A 21,389-nucleotide genomic window follows, 5' to 3' on the forward strand; every position below is an offset into this window, starting at 1 on the left:
TATTCCCTTTTCCCTGGCCTCTATACAGACATACATACAGAGTACAACTGTTAGAACCTTCTGGAAATCTTCCTCTGTTTCCCTGAAAGAAGTTTTTTTTTTTTGCATAATCTGCATGGCACTTCCCCCATAGGCCACAAGAAACCAGTCCAACATTGCCGATATGCCTGGCACATCTGTCTGACTGAGGCAGCAGTGTGAAATGTTTACATTGCCACATAGCATAAAAGGATGTGTGGTTACATGTTCTACACTTCTTTTAAAGGATTTGATGGAGAGGAACTTTGAACTAGTAAGAAAAATGCTAAACCACCACTAATAGAACATGTTAGAACATGTTAGAACATGTTAGAACTTGCCCTGTCTCTTAGGCCACTGCAAGCAATCACCCTCCATTTAGGTTGCTTTCCATGCTTCTCAACACATCGCAAAGTAACATTCTGCCCAAATTCTATTCTTCATTTTGCACAGCTAATGGTTTTTCCTCCCTTCCGCTGCTCTTTTCATAAAAATAACACTGTTATTTAACTGGGGGTGGGAGTACCTTGTGTTTCATTTTTGCCCTTTTAGTTTCTTTAGTCTCTCGCATGACTTCAATATTCTCAGAATCAATCTGAAATGCTACTGAAAAATAAACTGAAGCTTCTGTATGGTCATTGAAGCAGACTCACAGTCTGTTGTCCTAAGCCTAGCTCAGGGGTCCGCAACCTGCAGCTCTCCAGATGTTCATGAACTACAAATCCCACCAGCCGCTGCCAGCATGGTCAATTGGTCATGCTGGCAGGGGCTCGAGGAATTTGTAGTCCATGAACATCTGAAGAGCCGCAGGTTGCAGACCCGTGGCCTAGCTGCACCCTTTGAAGTCCGTTGTATGAGTTTGATGATGATGATGTTATCCATTCAGTCATTCTCGATCCTTGTTTAGGATTGGATTGCCACATCCTTATATCTTACTGCTGTATTGGAATACAATTGTTCTTCTACAGTTGCATATCTTACTAGCTTAGTCTCTGTCTATTTGAAGGGCTCTTGGATATACCCATATATGGCATGATGCAGGTTATTGGAAACAGCTAGGTTTAGGAAAATGTCCTTCTCAAAAATCATTGCAGCTTGCTATTAAAATATTTTCTTACAAGTCTGTTTTAACTGTGATAGACAAGGGCAGACGACATTTTTAATACTCTGATGGATTAGCTACATTTTTAATACTCTGATGGATGTCAACATAAATGAAACTGGAAAGTGTGGAAACTAATAGTTCCTCCTTGAATACTTGATAAATGCATGCTTGCATCATTTCTCAGCAGTTGAGCATAAATTTTCACTAGCTCTTCCTAAACAAAACCTCTTAATTATGCCATATTATACTCTTCATAAATAACAATTACAGTTTCTGCAATATAAGTTGATTACAAAATACTTATTTGTGTTTCTATATCATCTACATTTACTTAATTATGCTTTATGTGTCATTAAGTCTGCATAAGATAAAATGGAGACTTAAAAGTTTAAGAATTGGTTTTAACAATTATAAAAAAGCATAGTAAGTAAGAAATATGGTGGATAATAATCAGATTTCCATTTGAAGCAAACATCATTGGGTCTGCTTTTGTAGAGGCAAGAAACAAGGTTAATACCATGCTTTGCTTTGTGAATGGATATCACCTGCACTTGCAAGGACAGGTTGGCCATTTAACTTGCAGTGGGTCACTGCCCTATAGGGCCACTTGTGGTTAGGAACAAGCATAATTCTGCTCTAGCAACTTCACCAGAGCTTCAGGCTGACTAGGCTCAGGACCTTCATTGGCACTTGGCATTAGTTTCAGTTCACCAACTGCCTTTTCCTGTTCTTTGCCAGTTTTCAAGAGAAAACTGCGGGTGAGCTAAAACCCATTGTTTGCACTACTGAACTGAGCAATCAGTGCAGTGCTGACTTATAGGTCCACTTGGCATGGCCTGTTCTAGGGCCATTTTCACTTCCTATTCTACTCCTGTATACCTGACTTGGAGCAAAAGATATTACAACAGGGGCATACCAGTCTAGGGCTAGGGTCATCCATGTTCCGAGACGCATCTCTGCAGCCCGGCTTCTGCCCTCCCCAGAGCCTGGGGAGAGCAGGAGTCGAGCCAGCCTCCAGGGATGTGCTTTTAAAAGCACGGAGGCCGGGGGTAGGGCTCGGGGGCATGGCCAGAGAAGGAGTTGTCACCGGGTGCCATCTTCCCCCCATATGCCTCTGTATTGTTGTAACTGTATTATACATGTAACAGAAACACTTCATGCTCTTTTCAATATTTAATCAAGAGAACATTTTAAAAAAGTAACTTGCTCATATCTGAGTTATAATTTGTCATGAAAATTGATGAACTGATTTCAGAAACAGTATTTGGAGAAAAATATCTTACAGTTCCTGCATATATCTGTTTTTAAAAGTTACTATTTTACATAAAAAATTGTCTTATGTAAATATACAAATGTAATTGAGGAAGTAAATATCAAATGTCTTGACTCAGCATTTCTCATTTCAGCATATCTGCAGCTTGAAACAGTTTTTAAGATTAGATGTAAGAATTCTGGTTTTGTTGTGTTGCGTTTTTTTCTGTATGGATTCTTTTTAAAGGATAAATTAAAAATATTTTGCTGTCTTAACAAATGTACAATCAGTGAGATTTGTTTTTCTGCATATGTTGCCAGTTGTTAGCTTGTTTGGTGTATTAACTGAGGAGACTGGATAAATACTTGTGTCAGTCATTGGAACATAACTGCTGCTTCAGTATAGCACCATCCACTACTAAGATACACAGTGAAATAGAATCAGGATCAAGCAGCAGTTTAGCTGACTCTCCTCACAGGCACCTCAATTATCATCAGTCTCTTCATCTCCCCATCTCCCTTCTATATTTCAACTTAGAAGACAGAATGAATTATTTGCATTCTTCTGATAGGGTACCTGTTTTTCTTTGCAAACCTTGAGTAACCCATGTTCACTTAAGCCCTTTCCGCACGGAGGCGGAAGGGCTTGGGTCGGCGTTGGTGATGCCAACCTGATGACGCCGGGACCATCCGCATGGATGGTCCCAGAAAGAACCGGGAAGACGGCGCCGCTGGGTGCCGTCGCCCAGTCGACTTACCTGCTCTCCGGCCCTCCGGCGCTTCGCCGGGGCCTGGGGACACGCCTCCCCTGCCCTGCGCACCTGCTTCCGCGTTGGAGGGCCAGAGAGCAGGTAAGTGAAGGGAGGGAGTGGGGGGGAGCGCCTGGAAGCCACTGCTGTTCACACGGCAGCGCCTTCCAGCCGGCGTTTCCAAAAAACCATGCTGGGGAAGCGTGGTTTGGAAACGCCGGCTTGGCACCTGTCGGGCGGTGCGAGGGCGGCGCGGCTGCGAAACAACTGCGCCCCCTGTGCAAATGGCGGCCTGGGGACGGCGTTTTTGCCCTCCCCAGGCCGCCATATTCCGCCCTTGCAGAAAGGGCCTTAGTGTCAGCGACAACCAGTTCTCCATTGAAAAAATTTTAGTTTGTTGATGTTACCATGTGGTAATTAGTGTCCTTACTTCATGTAATGCTTTCACAGTGGTGCGACTAGATGCTGACCATACAGACAAGTGACTTCTGTGTGCAAGACATAGTATAAGAAGTGCTCTCAGCAACAGATCTCGCTGTTGCCGGGTTTTTTAGATGCTTTCAAAAACCAGTTAAAAGTGAAACCTGCATTTGAAAAGCTTCATTCGATCATGTTGGCATGTAATGTTGCTACAATAAATGAAGAAATTATAAAGTAGAACAGAAAAAAAATTGTGTCTAAGACCATAATTAAAAATTTTGCATGTTCTTGGTTAGGAAGATATCATCTCTTTCCTTTTTATCCTTAAAATTAACAAAGCTATAAACATTTTATTTGCTGGTAAATAAATTTAAAGCAATCATTAAAGCTATCAAAGCTTTCAGCAACTATGATAAATTATTACATTTAACATATACTGTACATCACAAAAGCCAAGCAAGAAATGCCAGAGGGAGACATTACCCTCACATTCATAAACTACAGTGACATAGTAGAAGCATTTGCTAGTGCCATGTTTAAAAAGACACCAGAGAGAGCAACTGAAGTTGTTCTTTATGGGTCTCTGTGAGGTTTCTGACAATAAAACAAAGGTTTGTTTGGACATATTTATAAAATAGAATGCCATGTTTGTAAGATTGTGGAGTCTTTCTGATTTTTTCAGCATTTGGAGTCATTATATCAAGGAAAATATAGTTTACATTTAAAACTGTTAAAAAAGCTAAGAATAGCTTAAAACCATGTGTATGACTGTTTTCCAAAAGTCTGTGTGTGTGTGTGTGTGTGTGTGTGTGTGTGTGTGTGTGTGTGTGTGTGTGTGTGTGTGTGTGTATGTATACACACACACAGACACAGAGAGAGAGAGAGAGAGAGAGAGAGAGACTTTTGCAAAGCAAAAATTGTTCTTTAAAGCCTGGCCTAAGTACTTCTTTGATGCTTATAATAGTTCTGATGTAGATAATGATCTATAGATGCATCTTTCTTATGCATCTATAGATCAGAAGATATTATTCATGGACAATAAGGTCAAAAGCCATGGGGAAGCCTGAGTTCATGTGGATCCCTTTATATACAGTACAGCATTATTCAATAATGCAGTTTGTTTGTATTGTCTCTTTGTGCACATGTTCCGTATATATACCAAAGCCAAGGTGGGGGAAGGAGGGAATTCAATGAGGTGAACAATAAAGATAACCAGGAATGCAAAGAGCATGTCTCAGTTCCTTGACTATAAAAGATGAATACATTATCTCTGTGTTTGCCATGGTATCAAAGCAGGAAAACTGACAATTGCAGAGAAGCATACTTTGTTTTGAAGCAAGAGACCAACTAAATTCCTTATTAAAACCCTAAGAAATAGACTTAAACAGCAAAATCCAACATCGTTTATTATCCTTGTATTATTACTCAAGTCCCTCATACTTGATATCATATGGGAGCATATTCCACCAGGTTGGGGCCAGGGCAGAGTAAGCCCTGGCCCTGATCGAGGCCAGCCAAATATTTTTTGGGCCAAGGATTGCCAGTAGGTTCTACAAGGAGCGGAGAGACCTAATTGGGCAATACTGGGAAAGGTGATCCCTAAGGTATGTGGGTCCAAGACCGCTCATAGCCTTAGTCAAAACCAAAACCTTGAAAATGACCCAGCCATTGAAGATGGTAAAGGACAGGTGTAATGTGGTCCCTGCTAGAAACTTTGGTGAGCAGCAGCATGTTACACAAGCTTTAATTTCCGGATCAGATTCAAGGGCAGGCCCGCATAGAGTGAGTTACAATAATTCAATCTGGAGGTAACCGTTGCGTGGATTACTGTGGCCAAGTCAGAACGTGGGAGGCTTTCCTGTGCTCAGCCTCAGCACACTCTGGTTGTTGTGCAAAGATGTAATCTCTACGAGGAGATTATCCAACACATTTGACCAAATCCCAGAAATGGGCAACCGAAAAGGATTTCACCTACTATCTGTAACCAATCTTTGCCTAAAGTATAAAAATTGACCTCATTTGGGGTCAGCTGCAAGGTAGATCCGTTGCTGTCTGTCATGGAAAGGAGTGCTTCATTGTCCGCTATAAAAGGGTCATTGACAAATGCTGGCAATGATTTTCAACTAAGTATATGACAGAGGGAGGGAGCAAGGAGGCAAAGGAGCCTAAGGCAGTTCTTGCTTCAATAGATACTTAAAGATTTGTGAAAAGTAGCACAACTTAATGCATTAATGCACTTTGCCCATGCAATAACAGTAAGTACCTCTTAGAGTGAGTTGCTGCACTGAATGTCAAGGTTAAAGGGGGGGGGGGAGAGAAAAAGGGAGTGGGCAAGAAACCGAAGAGGGAGAGAATGAGCAGGGAAACTCTGAGCCCAAAAGCCTGCCACTCACTCCCCGCCCTCACTCCTGCTTCTACTACCTGCTCGCTTTCCTCCTGTGAGCTTGGAGGTGCCCAGTCAGATGCAGCAGAGAGCTGGGCTGCTGCCACAGATGGACCTTAGCATGTGTTTTGGGCACCAGGCAGTACGCTGGATTCAGGTCCCTGATTTGGAGGGGGAGAATTGACTAGCTAAATTAATCCAGGGCAGATTAAGTCCTGTAGCAGCCAAAGGTTGCTGATTACTCATTCACTCCCCCACCAAAGGAGTGCTCCTTCTCTTCCAAATACCAGCAACAGCCTTCTTGGTTCATTCTTCTCCCTCGATGCCCAAGCAGACTGCACATCTGCTACACTGAGGAGTCGGTTTCTGCCTTCACCCTACCAACAGAACTGATCTCCGCCACCCCCACCAGGGGGCTTTTTAGCCGCTGAACAGCTAAAAGGATGGTGGTGGTGCTGCTTACCAAGATGGAAGGACAAGACCTTTTTCCTAGCAGCTGGCCTAGGAATCCCTGCACTGCCCCCCTGCAACCTCAACATTCTCTGCTGCCCTCCCTACTGCCACAAAATTCCTCACTGCCCCCTTGATGTTTCCACCACCCCCATGGGGCAATACCGCCCACTTAGGGAATTCCTAGTTTAGATCAATCTTCCTAGTTAAGGAGATGAATAACATCAAATCAGAAAAGCATAGCCTGAAGTGATATGATTCTGCACAATTTGGTATTGACATATTAAATCTCTACCTTGTTTCCAACAAACTACCTGACAACATATATTTTAACCTCAAACTATCAGAAAAAATGGATGAAGCATTGTTTTAAATTGTTTTATGAATCTAACCTTATAATACAAAATATAGCATTGTTCTGTGAAATTCCAGATTAACATGTTGATATAATTGATAGATGTTATTTTCTCCTCCCAACAAGAATCATTTGGAATTGTGCAACATACGAGTTTTTATAAATGGCTATTCTTTTGGTTTAAAGTTTTAGAAGTATTTCAAGACTTTTTCTTGGCAGTTGGATGCATAAATAAAAGGAATGTCAAATTTCAGTGAAGCCCATAAACTTGAGCTAAGAGAGTTATGCAGAAAATATAAGTGATGTCAGTTGTGTCAGTTTTGCAAGCCTTGGCCTTGATCAAAAGGCTGAACAAACAATGAAGTCTTAGAGCACTTTGAGACATCGAAAGAGCAAGCATGACTTCATTCTGTTCTAATCCTATTAGTGGAGGAGGCCTCCGTCAGAAAAAAAAACCATATTCCTAGCTCAAAATTAAGTTTCTGGAACACTGTTTAGAACATGCTGCTTTATACTCTATGTTAAAAAGCTTTATTTTATTGGTTGTTTGGGGGGGGGAGGATTGCAAGAAAATTCAGCTCCTCTGTTCGCTTAAGGAACCATTGTTTATTGACTTCTGGGCCCGATAAGATGTCTTTGCAAAATTTGGACATTACCTCTGGATTTTATAGCATCTTTTGAAATGGCCAGTGTGATTGTAATTTCCCAAGCATTAATATTTAATGTTTTATAATCTATTAACCTCACAGAGCAATTCACTTATACACAATTGAGAAACCATTTTTTTGATTAGCAGATATATTACAACTTAACACTTCCAGTGAATAATTAATGTCATGAGATTGTGTTCTTTCTTGGATACAGAAGGCATGCCAGAATAGTCACAGGAAAGGTTTTAATATTCAAATACTACTATGAATCCATGTGTTACAGCATGATACTGTGATGGTGTTTCTATGACTCTCTTATAAGCACAGTAAATACCCATGTCCCTTACAGGTGCAGGCTAGATGGTATAAAGAGATTTGCACCATCCAGCAAAATGGAACAGACAGTGCCAGAATCCCTCTTGCCTACCTAAAGTTTTGGAGCATAGGATTAGGTTGCCAAGGAAGCTTTGTCTGCACCATCACCTTGATGAGTTGGTCCTGTCTTCCTTTCCTTTTAAATTATAAGAGTATGTCTGGTGGAAAGAAGAGGGCAGAGAACAATTGATAATTATGCTAAGGAACCAGCAGGAGAAGGAAGGAGGCTGGCATGATACCAGTGCCTTGTAGTTGAGAGGACTTCATGGTGATTTGTCTGTTGGGCTTTGAACATCTCACTGATACTGTGAGTACACTGTGAATACATTATTAAAGGCAGTGAGAACAAGAAAACAGGACTGGTGCTGTTTGTCTGGACTAGATGAGTGGTTGGAGACCCATTTTCGTGTAATCAGTCACTTTGTTAGAAAAGATACCAGCACTAGTGGAGGCAGTTCTGGTTGTTAAATAGAGTTATGGCCTTTAGTTTGTCCAAACATTTTATTTTTATCATTGCTTCAATTATGTCTGATGTTTGCAAGTTGTGCCATCTGTATTTGGTGTAAAAGACCTTGACAGCTGCCTTAAGTATAAAATTGCACTGGATTCTGATGCACCAGAATATGGAGGACATAACAGACTGGATCATAATACAGAATTCTTCACTCAGCAGTTTTCACATAACTATCGTGCCAATTCAATTTTGGTAAGTATGTTTTCTCTATTTATGCAATGTATTTCTGCTGTAACAGAATATTTAAGATCCTTTAATAAATACTTGCATTTTATGTTGTTTTTAAAAAGATATTAGTTGGTGTTCGTGTGAAAATCTAAGATTAAACTAAAATAAAGATTTTTGGTAAATATGATAGAATTTTGGACAAGTGATGTCTCAATAATGGCATTTGTAAATATTTAACTTTTTAATCCAAGATCATTGATGGGCATGCAAGGTTTCTTTGAAAGAACTAATCATGGAACAGTTTTAGTGTATTGCTTCATTTTGTGCAAGTAATATGCATGTTAACCTTGCTAGTTTTCATATAGACTCCTTTTTATGTTGCTTTTAAATCTTGGCTGTGCAAATAAACACAAATGCATGAACATTCTAGATTGGATCCTCCCTACTTTTCCATTTGATTGTGCCCAATTCCTCTGCTCAATGGAGCCCATAGTCTACTTGGCTTAGTCCATGTAAATCCCACAATTCCCTTCATAGTCTTTTTAGTGGTCAAATGGGGATCTTCTTCCTTCTTTTGTCAGTAGAAAAAGCTAGAAGGACCAACCTGTTATTTATGCTAGTGACTTTGGTAAGGTCTTAGACAGAAATAAGGAATCACAGTTATAAAATTTTGTGAAGTTCTAAAAAAAAATTGTATTCCCTTTCTCTATTATGGTTCAACCAGAGCTGACATATTCCTTTGAGCATTAATAACCAGCTGTCTTTTTCTTCATGACAACATTTCAAAAACACATTTTAGTATGCGGGGAAATTATTTTTATTTCTGATGCCTCTTACCAGTGCATCTAACCCATGTATGCTCTTTACTATTACTATTTTTCTGCTTCTTATCAGCATGTTCAAGGTAATAATCTCAATCAAATAAAAATCTTCAAGACCAATTCACATTTATTAGTATGATGATGGCTGACCAACCTGACATGGACTTATAGTAAAGTGGATGTTTGATTGCTTACTGAAAGCTTAACTGATGGCTCAGTTCAAGTTAACTAAACCCTTGTAACTTACCGTGGAGAAAAGCATGCAAGTATTGGTTGAATTGAATGCAGTGATGTGATTGTACAAAAACTGCTTGCCTGGTTTGCTCTGATGATCCCGTCCAAATCCTTGAAATGCTAGAATAGCCCCATAGTTGGCCCTATAAGTTAAAATGCAGCTGAACCAAACTATTGCTTTGTTTTATTTTTTGTATCAATTCATATCCTCATATGAGCCTAAGATGCAATCAGTCTGGATTTCAGTAGTAAGCAGAGCTACAAAGGCTACACTGCCAATTATAACATAAAGGAAAGTTCTGTTAGCACATCCAGGTTGAACTGTCTGGAATAGTGTATCCCTTCATGCCTCAGCACTTGTATTTCTCCAACTTCCCTTCACAAAGTTATATGTTGGATTAATACACTTCCTTTCAGCATAAAGTTGTTTCTACTTGCCCCTAGTATATACAATTCAGCATTTAAATTTCATTAATGAAGTCCCAAAGAGTCTGTAACTATATTTTTATGTGTCTTTGATGAAATGGGAAATACTTACCTGCTTCAGCATAGCAGGAAACTAAGGTCACAGAATTCTATGTTTACCAGGCTACGTCAAATGTTGGCAAAATATACAAAAAATCCCAATATTGTACTATTTCTCCATCTACCACCACACTAGCACTGAACATTAGCACACCACAGTTATGTGAATGCAAAGTAGAAAATAAACATGGCCAGACATTAAACAGAAGGAAAATAAGATCTAAACAAGTGCATGTGAATGAAAGCATGGGGGGAGCAAGTTGTCAAGCAATTAATATAGTTTGAAAAGAGCTACAAGCTGTGTAGCATGGTGACTGCACTACTCATTCAGTTATTAAACTCAAGAACGTGGGTCACACTTTTCATTTATGTCCCTCAGCAGCCCAATTCACAGAGTGAAAAAGAAGGCCAGTCCCGAGGACAGCAGCACAAACACCACCTGGAGGTAAAGTTTTAGGCAAAACTCTGCTCACCTAAAAGAGCAGCGCTAGACAATAGGCAAAATCCTGCTTCGTTTATGTGTGTTTGTCTGTATGTCTGCATGTGACAGAATCAGATGCCATTTTGTGCGAGAACCTCATCATTAGTGTTATCCATGAGGACTGCTGATAAGCTAACAAAGCTGATTTATTGAAAGGTAGACAGAGATTCAATTTAAATCCATAAAACTGCCAAAAGGTGTTTTTTTTTTCACTGTCTAAGAGTGTTGGAGAGGGGAATGCTTCTGGAGTAATTCATAGACTTCCATGTAGGGCTGCATGTAAAATGAGAAGAGTTGGATTTATACCCCACTTTTCTTTAACATAAAGAGTCTCAAAGTGACTTACAAACTCCTTTCTTTCCCCTTCCCGCAACAGACACTTTGTGAAGTAGGTGAGGCTCAGAGAGTTCTGAAAGAATTGTGACCAGCCCAAAGTCACCCAGCAGGCTTCCCAATGGGGAAACAAATGTGGTTCACCAGATTAGAATCTGCTGTTAATGTGGAGGAGAGGGGAATCAACCCCAGTTCTCCAAATAATTCCCTGCTCAATTCCTACATCGTGTTGGTTTTGTCTGCCACCTGGAGAAAACTTAAAAAAGAAATGCAGCTGTATGTATTTACTGGACATTCTTGCTGGAAATGACAAGTGGTAGCTCTATAAATTACTGGAAATTATGGTTTTACATAGAGTTTTCCACAGTTCCTAGAACTACCTTTTATCACTTCTGGTAAGAACTTCCATAAATACATAAGGCTGTATTATGTACCCGCAACTTGGTTCCAATTTGTAGATGACACTTTTACAATCTGGGGCCATGGTGAGGAGGAACTGCTGAATTTTATGGACCACCTTAACAGCATCGACCCAAACATCCAATTTACCATGCAAGTGGAAAAAGAAGGAAAACTGCCTTTCTTAGATGTCTTGGTCTTTCGCAGACCCAACCATCAACTGGGCCACACAGTATACAGAAAACCAACTCATACAGACCGGTATCTACATAAAAACTCAAACCACCATCCACAACAAAACCCTGACAGATCGTGCAGAATGAATTTGTGAACCTCACCTCCTCCCTGATGAAATAATCTAGACTGGGCTCTGCAGGCTAATGGCTACTCCACGACAAAAATCAGAAGAGCTTTAAGACCAAGAGAAACCCAGAGGACTGAGGAGAAACAGCACACCACAGGAAAAATATTTCTACCGTACATCAAGGGAATCACTGATCAAATAGGGAAACTGATTTATTTATTTATTTATTTATTTATTTATTTATTTATTTATTTATTTATTTATTTATACGTTGAGCTTTTATACTGCCCCGTCCCCAAAGGGCTCAGGTGATGAAGAAACATAACCTACAAACCATCTTCAAACCAACCAGGAAAATACAGCAGATGCTATGCTCTCACTTCTGCAGGAGTCTTATCGCATACCCTGCAGCTGTGGGAAGGTCTACTCAGGAACAAAAAAAGCAGCATTCAGGGACCTTACATTATTAAGGAGCATAGAAAGGAACACTGTCCATTTTAATAGCATCCCCTAAGAAAAAAAGATGCTGCAGTTGCAGAACATGTCTTAAAACTAAAAGAACTGGACATAACATTTTGTTGCAGAAAACACTGAAATTCTGGACAATTCAGAAGGTTACTATGTCAGACTGCACAGGGAGACCATTGAAATTCACAAACATCAAGACAACTTCAACAGGAAAGAAGAGACTCTGAGAATTAACAAAGCTTGGCTACCAGTACTTAAAAACACAAAAAGCAAGCCTCAAGGGCATGCTAAATTCATGAACAATGGACTCCACCCATACATAGGATTTGCATTCACCAATACCGCTGCTTCTGCAGGGCATGAAAATGTGAATCACTCTGTGGACTGATAAACCCCACCCGCAATACAATACTATCAACCACATCTTTGCATAACAAGTTCCACCCAAACACTTACTGATTGGTTCCCTACCCTGGGACACGAACAATATATACCCCACTAAACATTCCTTTCTTACTGACACAGTGTGTAACAGACTTCCCTCTGTGATACACCTCTCAAGATGTTAGCCACAGATGCAGGCGAAACGTTAGGAACAAGATCCACCAGACCATGGCCACACAGCCCAGAAAACCCACCACAACCAGTTGAATCTGGCCATGAAATCCTTTGACAACATATTATTGGTCTGTTTATGCCACCTGACTAGTAGTTTGCGTATAATTGCCTTTCAACACTCTCATTATTATCTATCTCTCTTTCTTTATCTTCGTCTTTACCTTCACTGCTGTTACTCAGTTTTGATATCCTGCCTGTTATCTTAAGTATTTTCAACCTGTTAATCTCTGCCAGTCAGTTATCAGTTATATTCCTTGTTTTTTTCCTTTGCTTGCATTTGTTGTAAGGAAAGCTATGCTACTGTTATTTTTACCTTGCTTATGCATTTTCAGTTTCGTTTATGGAGCAGGTGCGCCACTCAATAAACGGCCCAAAAATATTTTACTTAAAAGTTTTTTGTTTCTGAATTCTTGTGTGCATCAACAAAATTCCAACCCACGTTGTTGTTTTTGAGAAGCAACGGTAAGCATTCTCTTTCATTACACCTGTCCATTCATGGATGCTGGGTTTTTCTCTTGCATAACATTCATATCACACCTCCTGCAGGTTTAACTTGCTACTTTTCCATGTGGATCTGCACAGAAGGCCACAAATTGGAAGAACAACTTGTAACTGTTGTTCATAGAGTGGTCTTCTCTGCAGATACCCATACTCTCCCACTGGCCCAGTTTTGCTCTGTCTCATCAATGCTGTACTTGCCATTGGTTGGATATTTTTTGGGTGAGGTGGCTGGTAGAGAATTGAGGAGAGTTCTCCCTTCTCCCTCCTGGCCTCAGCTCTGATTGGTTGTGAGATTTTTCCATCTAATGCAGGAGAGAGGGGGAGGGAGCACTTGGAGACTTTTAGAAGGATCTTATGAAGCTGACAAATTTTCTATCATGGCTTGCCCTGTGAATGCACAGACTCATGTATGTCTGCACAGAAGACCACTGTATGAAAAACAGTTACAGGTAAGTGCAACATTGATCTTTCTTGAAGCAGCACAGTTAAGAATGTTAGGAGCAAAAACTACCAGACCACAACCACACAGCTTGGAACACCCACAACAGCCAGTTGATTATGGCTGTGAAAGCCTTTGACAGTACATAATATGTTTTAATTATTAGGCTTATTTATATTTATATAATGTGTACTGTCTTTTACCCCAGTGGGGACCCAAAGCAACTTACTTCTTAAGACTTTTTTTGTCCTTTTTTTTTAATCGAGCTAAGGTTGGCCATTTCTTCTTCCATTATCATAACAATCTTGTGAGACATTAAGACAGAGTGTTTTGTCCAGTCAGCTTCACTGGAGATCTTAATTTGTATCTTTCTGGTTCATGTCTGATGTTGTCACCACTAGCTGAATTTGACCAAAAGACTAAGTTATAAAATATCCTGTTTTCCACATTGGCTAGCCATTTGTCTCCAGAAAGTCACCAGCAGACTCTCCCCCATTGTTGTCCCCCAATAACTCATATTTAGTGATACATTGCCAATCAGAGGCCAGAAACGTTTATGTAGCCTGTCTCTTACATTAGATTGTTCTAGTTTGGATGTTATGGAACATATTAGCATGTAACAAGTAAAACCAGTCACACAAGGAAACCATGTTTGGCAGCATATGCATTACGAACATAAGTGCTCTTCTCTCTCGCACACACACACACATTGAACAAGTTCTGAATGCTCCAGAAATGGCAAAACAGAACAGAACCACATATCCTTCACAAGGCTGTCTAAACATTGGCAATGATTTTATCATTCCTAAATACCTTCAGCATTTCAATCTAAGGCTCCATATGAAAGGCCTCATATATCAAAGCCCATCTGTCTGTTAGGCGTTTATGTGTTTCCGTGCACTAGAATAAATGTGAAATCCACAAGCCTGCATAAAATTTAAGTATAAAATCACAAATCTGTATATGTGAGCCAATATAGGGTATGCAGAAGCACCAATTTGCATGCTGGAAGAAGAGAAGGAAAGGGTGAAAGTACAATGCATTTTAAAATATGTGAGCAAGAAGTAGTGGTAAATTGAAGTTGTAAGGTCCATTACACTGAGAATTTGCTTTCTGTAGCTAGGATAATGGCTTATGGGCACACGTGCATTCTGTCGTACAGGAGCAGGTTTCAAAGCCATTAACAGCTTTAAATCCCAAGAAGTCTAGCTGGAATCCAGATTCATGGTGATTATACAAGTACCATATCTATCCCCTTGTCACTAATCTAAATAATATTTTCCTTGCTATTTTTGTTTTATCCCTGCTTCTTTTTCAAGGTCATGCTTATGTTAATCATCACTGCAGCACTTACCACCACATAGGGTTTTTTTTTGCTATTAAAAAATAATAATAAAAGATTATCTTTAATTAGAGTGTTTCTATTTGCTGATGCCTGATCAAAGATAAATGTGACTTTCATTTCCCATTGTTATCTATATAAGTGGATTATAATTGTGCTGGAGTTGTGTTCTACATCTTAGTTTTGCATAGGTAAGGCCTCATGTAGAGTACCAGATTCTAACTTCCAAGTAAAATGTTAACAAACTTCACACCAGCTAGAAGCATTGTAGAAGATCAAGTTTTATTAGTTTGTAATCAATTGTTAGGGACTTAGTTTTGTATTGTAATTTTTATAACAACTGCTGCAGTGATAGATGTTTTATAACTAATAAAAAGTTGTTGATGGAAGAGGTGAGGTGAATATCCGAATGCTAGCCCCCACTCCCCTTTTGTCTGTGCTCAGAGTTTGATCCTATGAACCTTGGCAGTTTTGTTTCTGCCACCACTGGGAGATGATATTAACTGGTATCAATATTTGGCCAATTTCACATTTGAACAGGCAGTACCTTAAGAACATAAGAACATAAGAACTAGCCTGCTGGATCAGACCAGAGTCCATCTAGTCCAGCATTCTGCTACTCGCAGTGGCCCACCAGGTGCCTTTGGGAGCTCACATGCAGGATGTGAAAGCAATGGCCTTCTACTGCTGCTCCTGAGCACCTGGTCTTCTAAGGCATTTGCAATCTGAGATCAAGGAGGATCAAGATTGGTAGCCATAGACTGACTTCTCCTCCATAAATCTGTCCAAGCCCTTTTTAAAGCTATCCAGGTTAGTGGCCATCACCACCTCCTGTGGCAGCATATTCCAAACCACCAATCACACCGTTCTGCGTGAAGAGAGTGTTTTCCCTTTTTATTAGTCCTAATTCTTCCCCTAGCATTTTTCAATGAATGCCCCCTAGTTTTCCTAAGTATTGTAGAGAAGAGAAAAAATTTCTCTCTGTAAGCATTTTCTACCCCATGCGCCATATGGTTTTATAGACTTCAATCATATCCCCCTCAGGCGATCTCCTCCCAGAGCTAAAAAAGGAGTCCCAAGCGGCTGCAGCTACTCTCCTCATAAGGAAGGTGCTCCAATCCTTCAATCATCCCTCGTTGCCCTTCTCTGCACTTTTTTCTATCTCTTGATATGCTTGCTTTTTTTTTGAGGATGTGAAAGTAGCGAGCCAGAACACTGGTTTCTGATACTCAAGTCGCGATTGATTCGCACCACTGCTTTATATAAAGGGGCAGCTTGACAATCCCCTTTTTTGCAGGATTTTATTATCAACTCCTTTCCCTCTAATTATCCCCAGCCATAGAGTTTGCCTTTTTTTTCACAGCTGCCATGCATTGAGTTGACATTCCCATGGAACTATCAACTAAGACGCCCAAATCCCTTTCCTGGTCTGTGACTGATAGCACTGACCCCTGTAGCGTGTATGTGAAGTTTGGATTTTTTGCCCCTATGTGCATCACTTTACATTTAGCTACATTGAACTGCATTTGCCATTTCTTAGCCCACTCACCTAATTTATCAAGGTCCACTTGGAGCTCTTTGCAATCCTTTGTGGTTCTCACCACCCTACATAATTTGGTATCATCTGCAAACTTAGCCACCACACTAGCCACCCCTACTACCTTTAAACAGGTCTCAGTATTGGAGAGACTGCTCCCAGTTGACTTGTGTATTCCCAGTGCCTTTTACTTCAGTACTTCCAGGTAGAGTGACTAAGCAGCTGGCAATTCTCCAGAAATTCTCTCTGGAACAGAGATCAGGTTTTATCTGTTTTATTTGCTAAGACTACATACTTTAAAAATAAGTTATTTGGGAATAGATATATAGCCGTGTGGAATAATTCAGAATGCTAGAAAATAAGAGAGAATATATTGGATAGCTGGATATAGTCATACCAAATAAACATATCTTCCCCTTGAGAGATCAATCCTGGTTCCGCCTTCCCCAACCCAAATATAAACACAGTTAAGATTAGGTGTTTTTAGACAGTGTTATGTTTGGTCTTTACTCTTCAACGTACTCAGTGGGGCATGGTCAGGATAGATTGATTTATTAGGGATTTAAATTCACAATTCACGAGTGAGTGTGTGCGCCCACACCATCAAGTCACAGCTGACTTATGGCAACCCTTTTGGCTTTCAAGGTCAGAGACATTCAGAGGCTCATTCCGCACATGCAGAATAATGCACTTTCAAACTGCTTTCAGTGCTCTTTGAAGCTGTGCGGAATGGCAAAATCCACTTGCAAACAGTTGTGAAAGTGGTTTGAAAACGCATTATTTTGCGTGTGCGGAAGGGGCCAGAGATAGTTTGCCATTGCCTGCCTTTGTGTGGGCTGAAAGAAGTATGACTAGCCCAAGGTCACCCAAAAGGCTTCATGTGGAGAAGCAGAGAATCAAACCTGGTTCTCCAGATTAGAGTGCACCCCTTTTAACCACTACACCACACTGGCTCTCTCCAGTCCAGTTAGCTGAGGGCTTTGTATCAGGATCTGAAGGTTTTTAATCACATAAACACATGAAGTTGCATTATACTGAATCGCATTATCAGCCCATCAAGGTCAGTGCTGACTGACTCAGACTGGTCTTCAGACTGGCTCTCTGTGGTCTTAGGTAGAGGTCTTTCACATAACCTACTACCTGATCCTTTTAACTGGAGGTATCATGGACTGAGCCTGGGACCTGCATAAAAAGCAGATTCTCTACTACTGAACTGCAGCCTTTCCCTTTGTCTCATGGGATAATTTCCCAACCACTAGGCTCAAGGGCACATATTTGCTACCTAGAATAGTGTTTAGCTATGAAACTGAAAGCAAATTGCCATCCTTTCTCTTTGGTGTAGTCATAACTGTTCATAAGTTTCCATAACTCTAGTTCAATTCCAGTTCCAGTGCAATATGAGCCCTTGCATGCAAATAAGCATTTAGGCATAAGCTAATTATAACTTTGGACACATCTTCAAAGTAGTTGTTAAATAATGAGCTACAGATAGGATAACAGCCTTATCTTTACCAGTCAGCAAATATATTAGAATTAGATGATAATCATGTGAACATGCTGGCAAGTGTGAAATCAATGGAGTAATAAAAGAAAATCTTATAGAGAAATGCAACTCACATCTGAATTAAAAAATATGTAAGGGTTTTGGCCTTTGCCTTTCCACACAGGCTGACTCCCTGTTCAATTGGACTATCTAAAAATCTGCAGGATAATTTGTTGAAAGGTTAGGCATTATGTCTGGCCAAGAAGAAACATCTTTGAAAGGTGGGAATAGTTAAGAATTTTAGATAATTTGGAAGCGCTGGAAAAGATGGGCCACTCAATTGTAAGTCTATGTGACTTGTAGAAACTCGCAGTGTTTGACCTCAAGTTGGATACTTGCTTCCTCTGATATTTTCCTTTTTTATATTATATAAAGGATTTTAAAGGATTGTGGGTTGAATTTTTATAAGCCTTTGATGTTAAGATTTAATTTTATGCCGCAGTACTTTTCAGAATAGAAGCACCTCATGTACATGAACATTCCAAACAAATAAATGTGGTTTATTTTTTTTTACTGTGTAAGGCAAAGTGTTGTTGTTTCTTTAAGTACAAATTTTCTATCCTGGGTATATGCGGCAGGACTTAATAAGCCATGCATCCACTTCCACATATGTGGTCACAGATTACAAATGCATGAGTGCTGCCCTCTCCTTTAAGCAGTGCAGGTGCTATTTTCCACTTTTCAAACAAATTTTGAGAACATTCACTCATTTTCCATGAAGCATCTCAGTAGCTATCTACACTTCTAATTGATAAAACTCTTCTTTATTTTTGTTTATAACCTGAAATTTCAGTTCTAGTATAGCTGTTTTCGTTGTGATTCTAATTCCTTTGTTTTCATCTGCTGACTGCTTAGATCCATGCAATCTTGTTTACCTAAAAGATTAAGAAATGATTTCTGAAGCACATAAATCTACAGTGGTAAATATGCACAAAAAGCCACAACTATCATTTTTTACTTCTTTCCCTATAAATTTGAAGGCATTTAAGTTGAGCCAACAGGATTTTGTATTTCCTCTCCTGCTGAGCAGATTTGTAGGAGTTATTTATCACAGAAACCTTAGGGAAAAAATGCTGTTCACTTGCAAGAACCGAGATGCATTGGACATGCTACAGTCTGGTTCGATGAAGATCAGCTGTTCTTTTCCTTTTCTCCTAAAGCTGTTTGCTTTACACCTTGCATTCTGGTTGCCGACTATAAAAGCTTTTCATGCCGTCAGTCAGGCTCTCGCTTGGAGATAACATGGCTGAAAATAGCATTATATTAGGAATGCCAGGAACAGAGGGAGTCTTAAACACCGACGTTGTCAGAAAGGAAGCCTGCAATCTTTAGTCATCTGCTGACTCTTTTCTAATTGCATTGTTATTGAGTTCAGCTTACGTGATCAATTGCATTCAGCAGTGTGTAAACCACCACATATCAAGGTAATTGGTAAACAGAACATATCTGTCATGTTTTGAGTTGTGTGTCTAATCTGTGCTTGGAGCATTGTGTGGAATGTGCTGTCACTGAATCATTTCCCCTTGTTAAGGAAAAAAATGTTTTTTCTTTAGAGAGCAAAAAATGTCAGTGTATCAGATTCAAGGTTTATTTGTAAGAAGATATAATCATGATTTGCAAATGAAAATGAACGCATTTCTCATGATCAAGGATTCATGCCATAAATCCCTTTTCTGCAGTATAGACACATAGGCTCTCAAATGCCTTGCTGTGTCATATATCTTATGTTTACCTGCATAAAGTGACATCACAGACCTGGGGCAGCTTTAATTCAAAACACAATAGAGCTCAAATACAGTGGTAAGAGTTCGTCATTTATCACTGTACAGTATATCGACCTGGATGTCCTCAACTGTCTGAATTCTATAATTGTAAATCACACAGAACCCTCTAGTGGTGATTGCATTTAAACCCTTTTGCCGTATCAAACTTTGGAAAGTGGTGAAGGTACCGCATTTCATTTACCTTGTGGGAATCTGGAGAGGATGAACAGTCCTTAATTGCACTCTAAAGTCAGTTCATATTGTTGATATAGTTCATAAATATGTGCTGTTTCAAATTCATTGGTGCAGCTACAATGTGTAGGTTGTGGGTTGGGTTCAGATGTGCATTTATTTAGTGTTTATCATCCACCTATAATAGTGGCTTACAGAGGCCTTAAAATGTCATTTTAGTGCTACTGGAAAATGAAGAAACAAAGCTGTCAAAAATATCCAGTCTAGAGTGTCTCTGTTCCTCAGGATGACTCTTAATGGGACCATCTAAGCAAGGGTGTCAAACTCATTTGTTACAAGGGTCAAATATGACATAAATGTGACTTGGTCAGGCTAGGCCCGGGAGGGGGGGTTGCTACCTCCGCTGGCCAGCCCAGAACAGCATGGGGGGGGGTCAATACTGGGGGGCCTGCCTCAGCTGGTAAACTCACACCAGGCTTGCCAGCCCAGATTAGCACTGGACTCTGAACTGGTTTAGGCTATGCATTTGTCTGCTGCCTATCCTGACTCTGGACTAACTGACCACACCTCGCATGTTACCAGTCAGTACCAGAGAGGGGAGGGTGAGTACCAGAGAGGGGTGACTGTGTGCTGCTGGCAGGCAAGTCTACAATGTGGCCGGGTGAGCCAGAGTCAAGGCAGGTAACATGTGAGGTGTGGTCAGTCAGTCCAGAGTCAGGATAGGCAGCAGACAAATGCATAGCTGAAACCAGTCCAGAGTCAGGACAGGCAGCAGGCACAGATATAGTCAAGACAGTTCAAAGTCAAGGCACAGGCAGGAGATCATGCAGGCAGCTGGCTCATCACTCGGCTCCTCTGAGATTCCTGATGGTTCTCCCAGCTGCACGGCATCAGGCTCTGTCTTGGCTTGCAGGGAAGGACTTGGAGCTGACTCTGCTGCCTGCACCTCCTTGTAAGGAGCCGGCTCTGGCTCCACCATGCCTTCAGACTCTGCAGCAGAGTTCTCAGTGTCCAAGGACTGACTCATGATATGCCGTCTCAGCTGATGAGCCCGCAGCAGGATTGCCAGCCCAGATTGGCACAGGGAAGAGAGTGGCTTACCAGGACAGACCAGGAGTGGGTGGGGTAAATTGTTGGGCTGGCTAGCCCACAACAGGCTCACCAGGCCAGATTGGGAGTGTGGTGGAGAGATGCCTGGACTGGTGAGCCCATAGTGAACTCGTCAGGCCAGAAAGGGAGAAGAGTGCCTGGACTGGCGAGTCTGGAGACCAGATTGGGAATGCGTGGGAGTTGTCTCAACTGGTTCACAAGCCTGATAAGTTCTCTCAAGTGGCTAGATACAGCCCCCAGCCCACATGTTTGACATCCATGATCTAAGGACTGTCTTCGAGACATTGGTAGTACACATAAGACAGTGTTCTAAAAGTAATTCCACCTGCTTGTCTTCCAAT

The 21,389-nt window shown here is 40.6% G+C and overlaps 1 protein-coding gene across 1 annotated transcript in view; it reads left to right on the forward strand.

Annotated features, from left to right (window-relative positions):
• Positions 1-21,389, forward strand: part of LOC125431301 (1,4-alpha-glucan-branching enzyme-like) — a 33,885-nt gene that overhangs the window by 10,168 nt on the left and 2,328 nt on the right. The window contains exons 5-6 of the mRNA XM_048494065.1: positions 8,345-8,462; positions 10,398-10,463. Of these exons, the coding sequence (XP_048350022.1) occupies positions 8,345-8,462; positions 10,398-10,463 (184 nt within the window). The remainder of the gene's footprint in view (positions 1-8,344; positions 8,463-10,397; positions 10,464-21,389) is intronic.

This window comes from Sphaerodactylus townsendi, linkage group LG04 (assembly GCF_021028975.2).
Source record: "Sphaerodactylus townsendi isolate TG3544 linkage group LG04, MPM_Stown_v2.3, whole genome shotgun sequence".
Taxonomy (NCBI): Eukaryota; Metazoa; Chordata; class Lepidosauria; order Squamata; family Sphaerodactylidae; genus Sphaerodactylus; species Sphaerodactylus townsendi.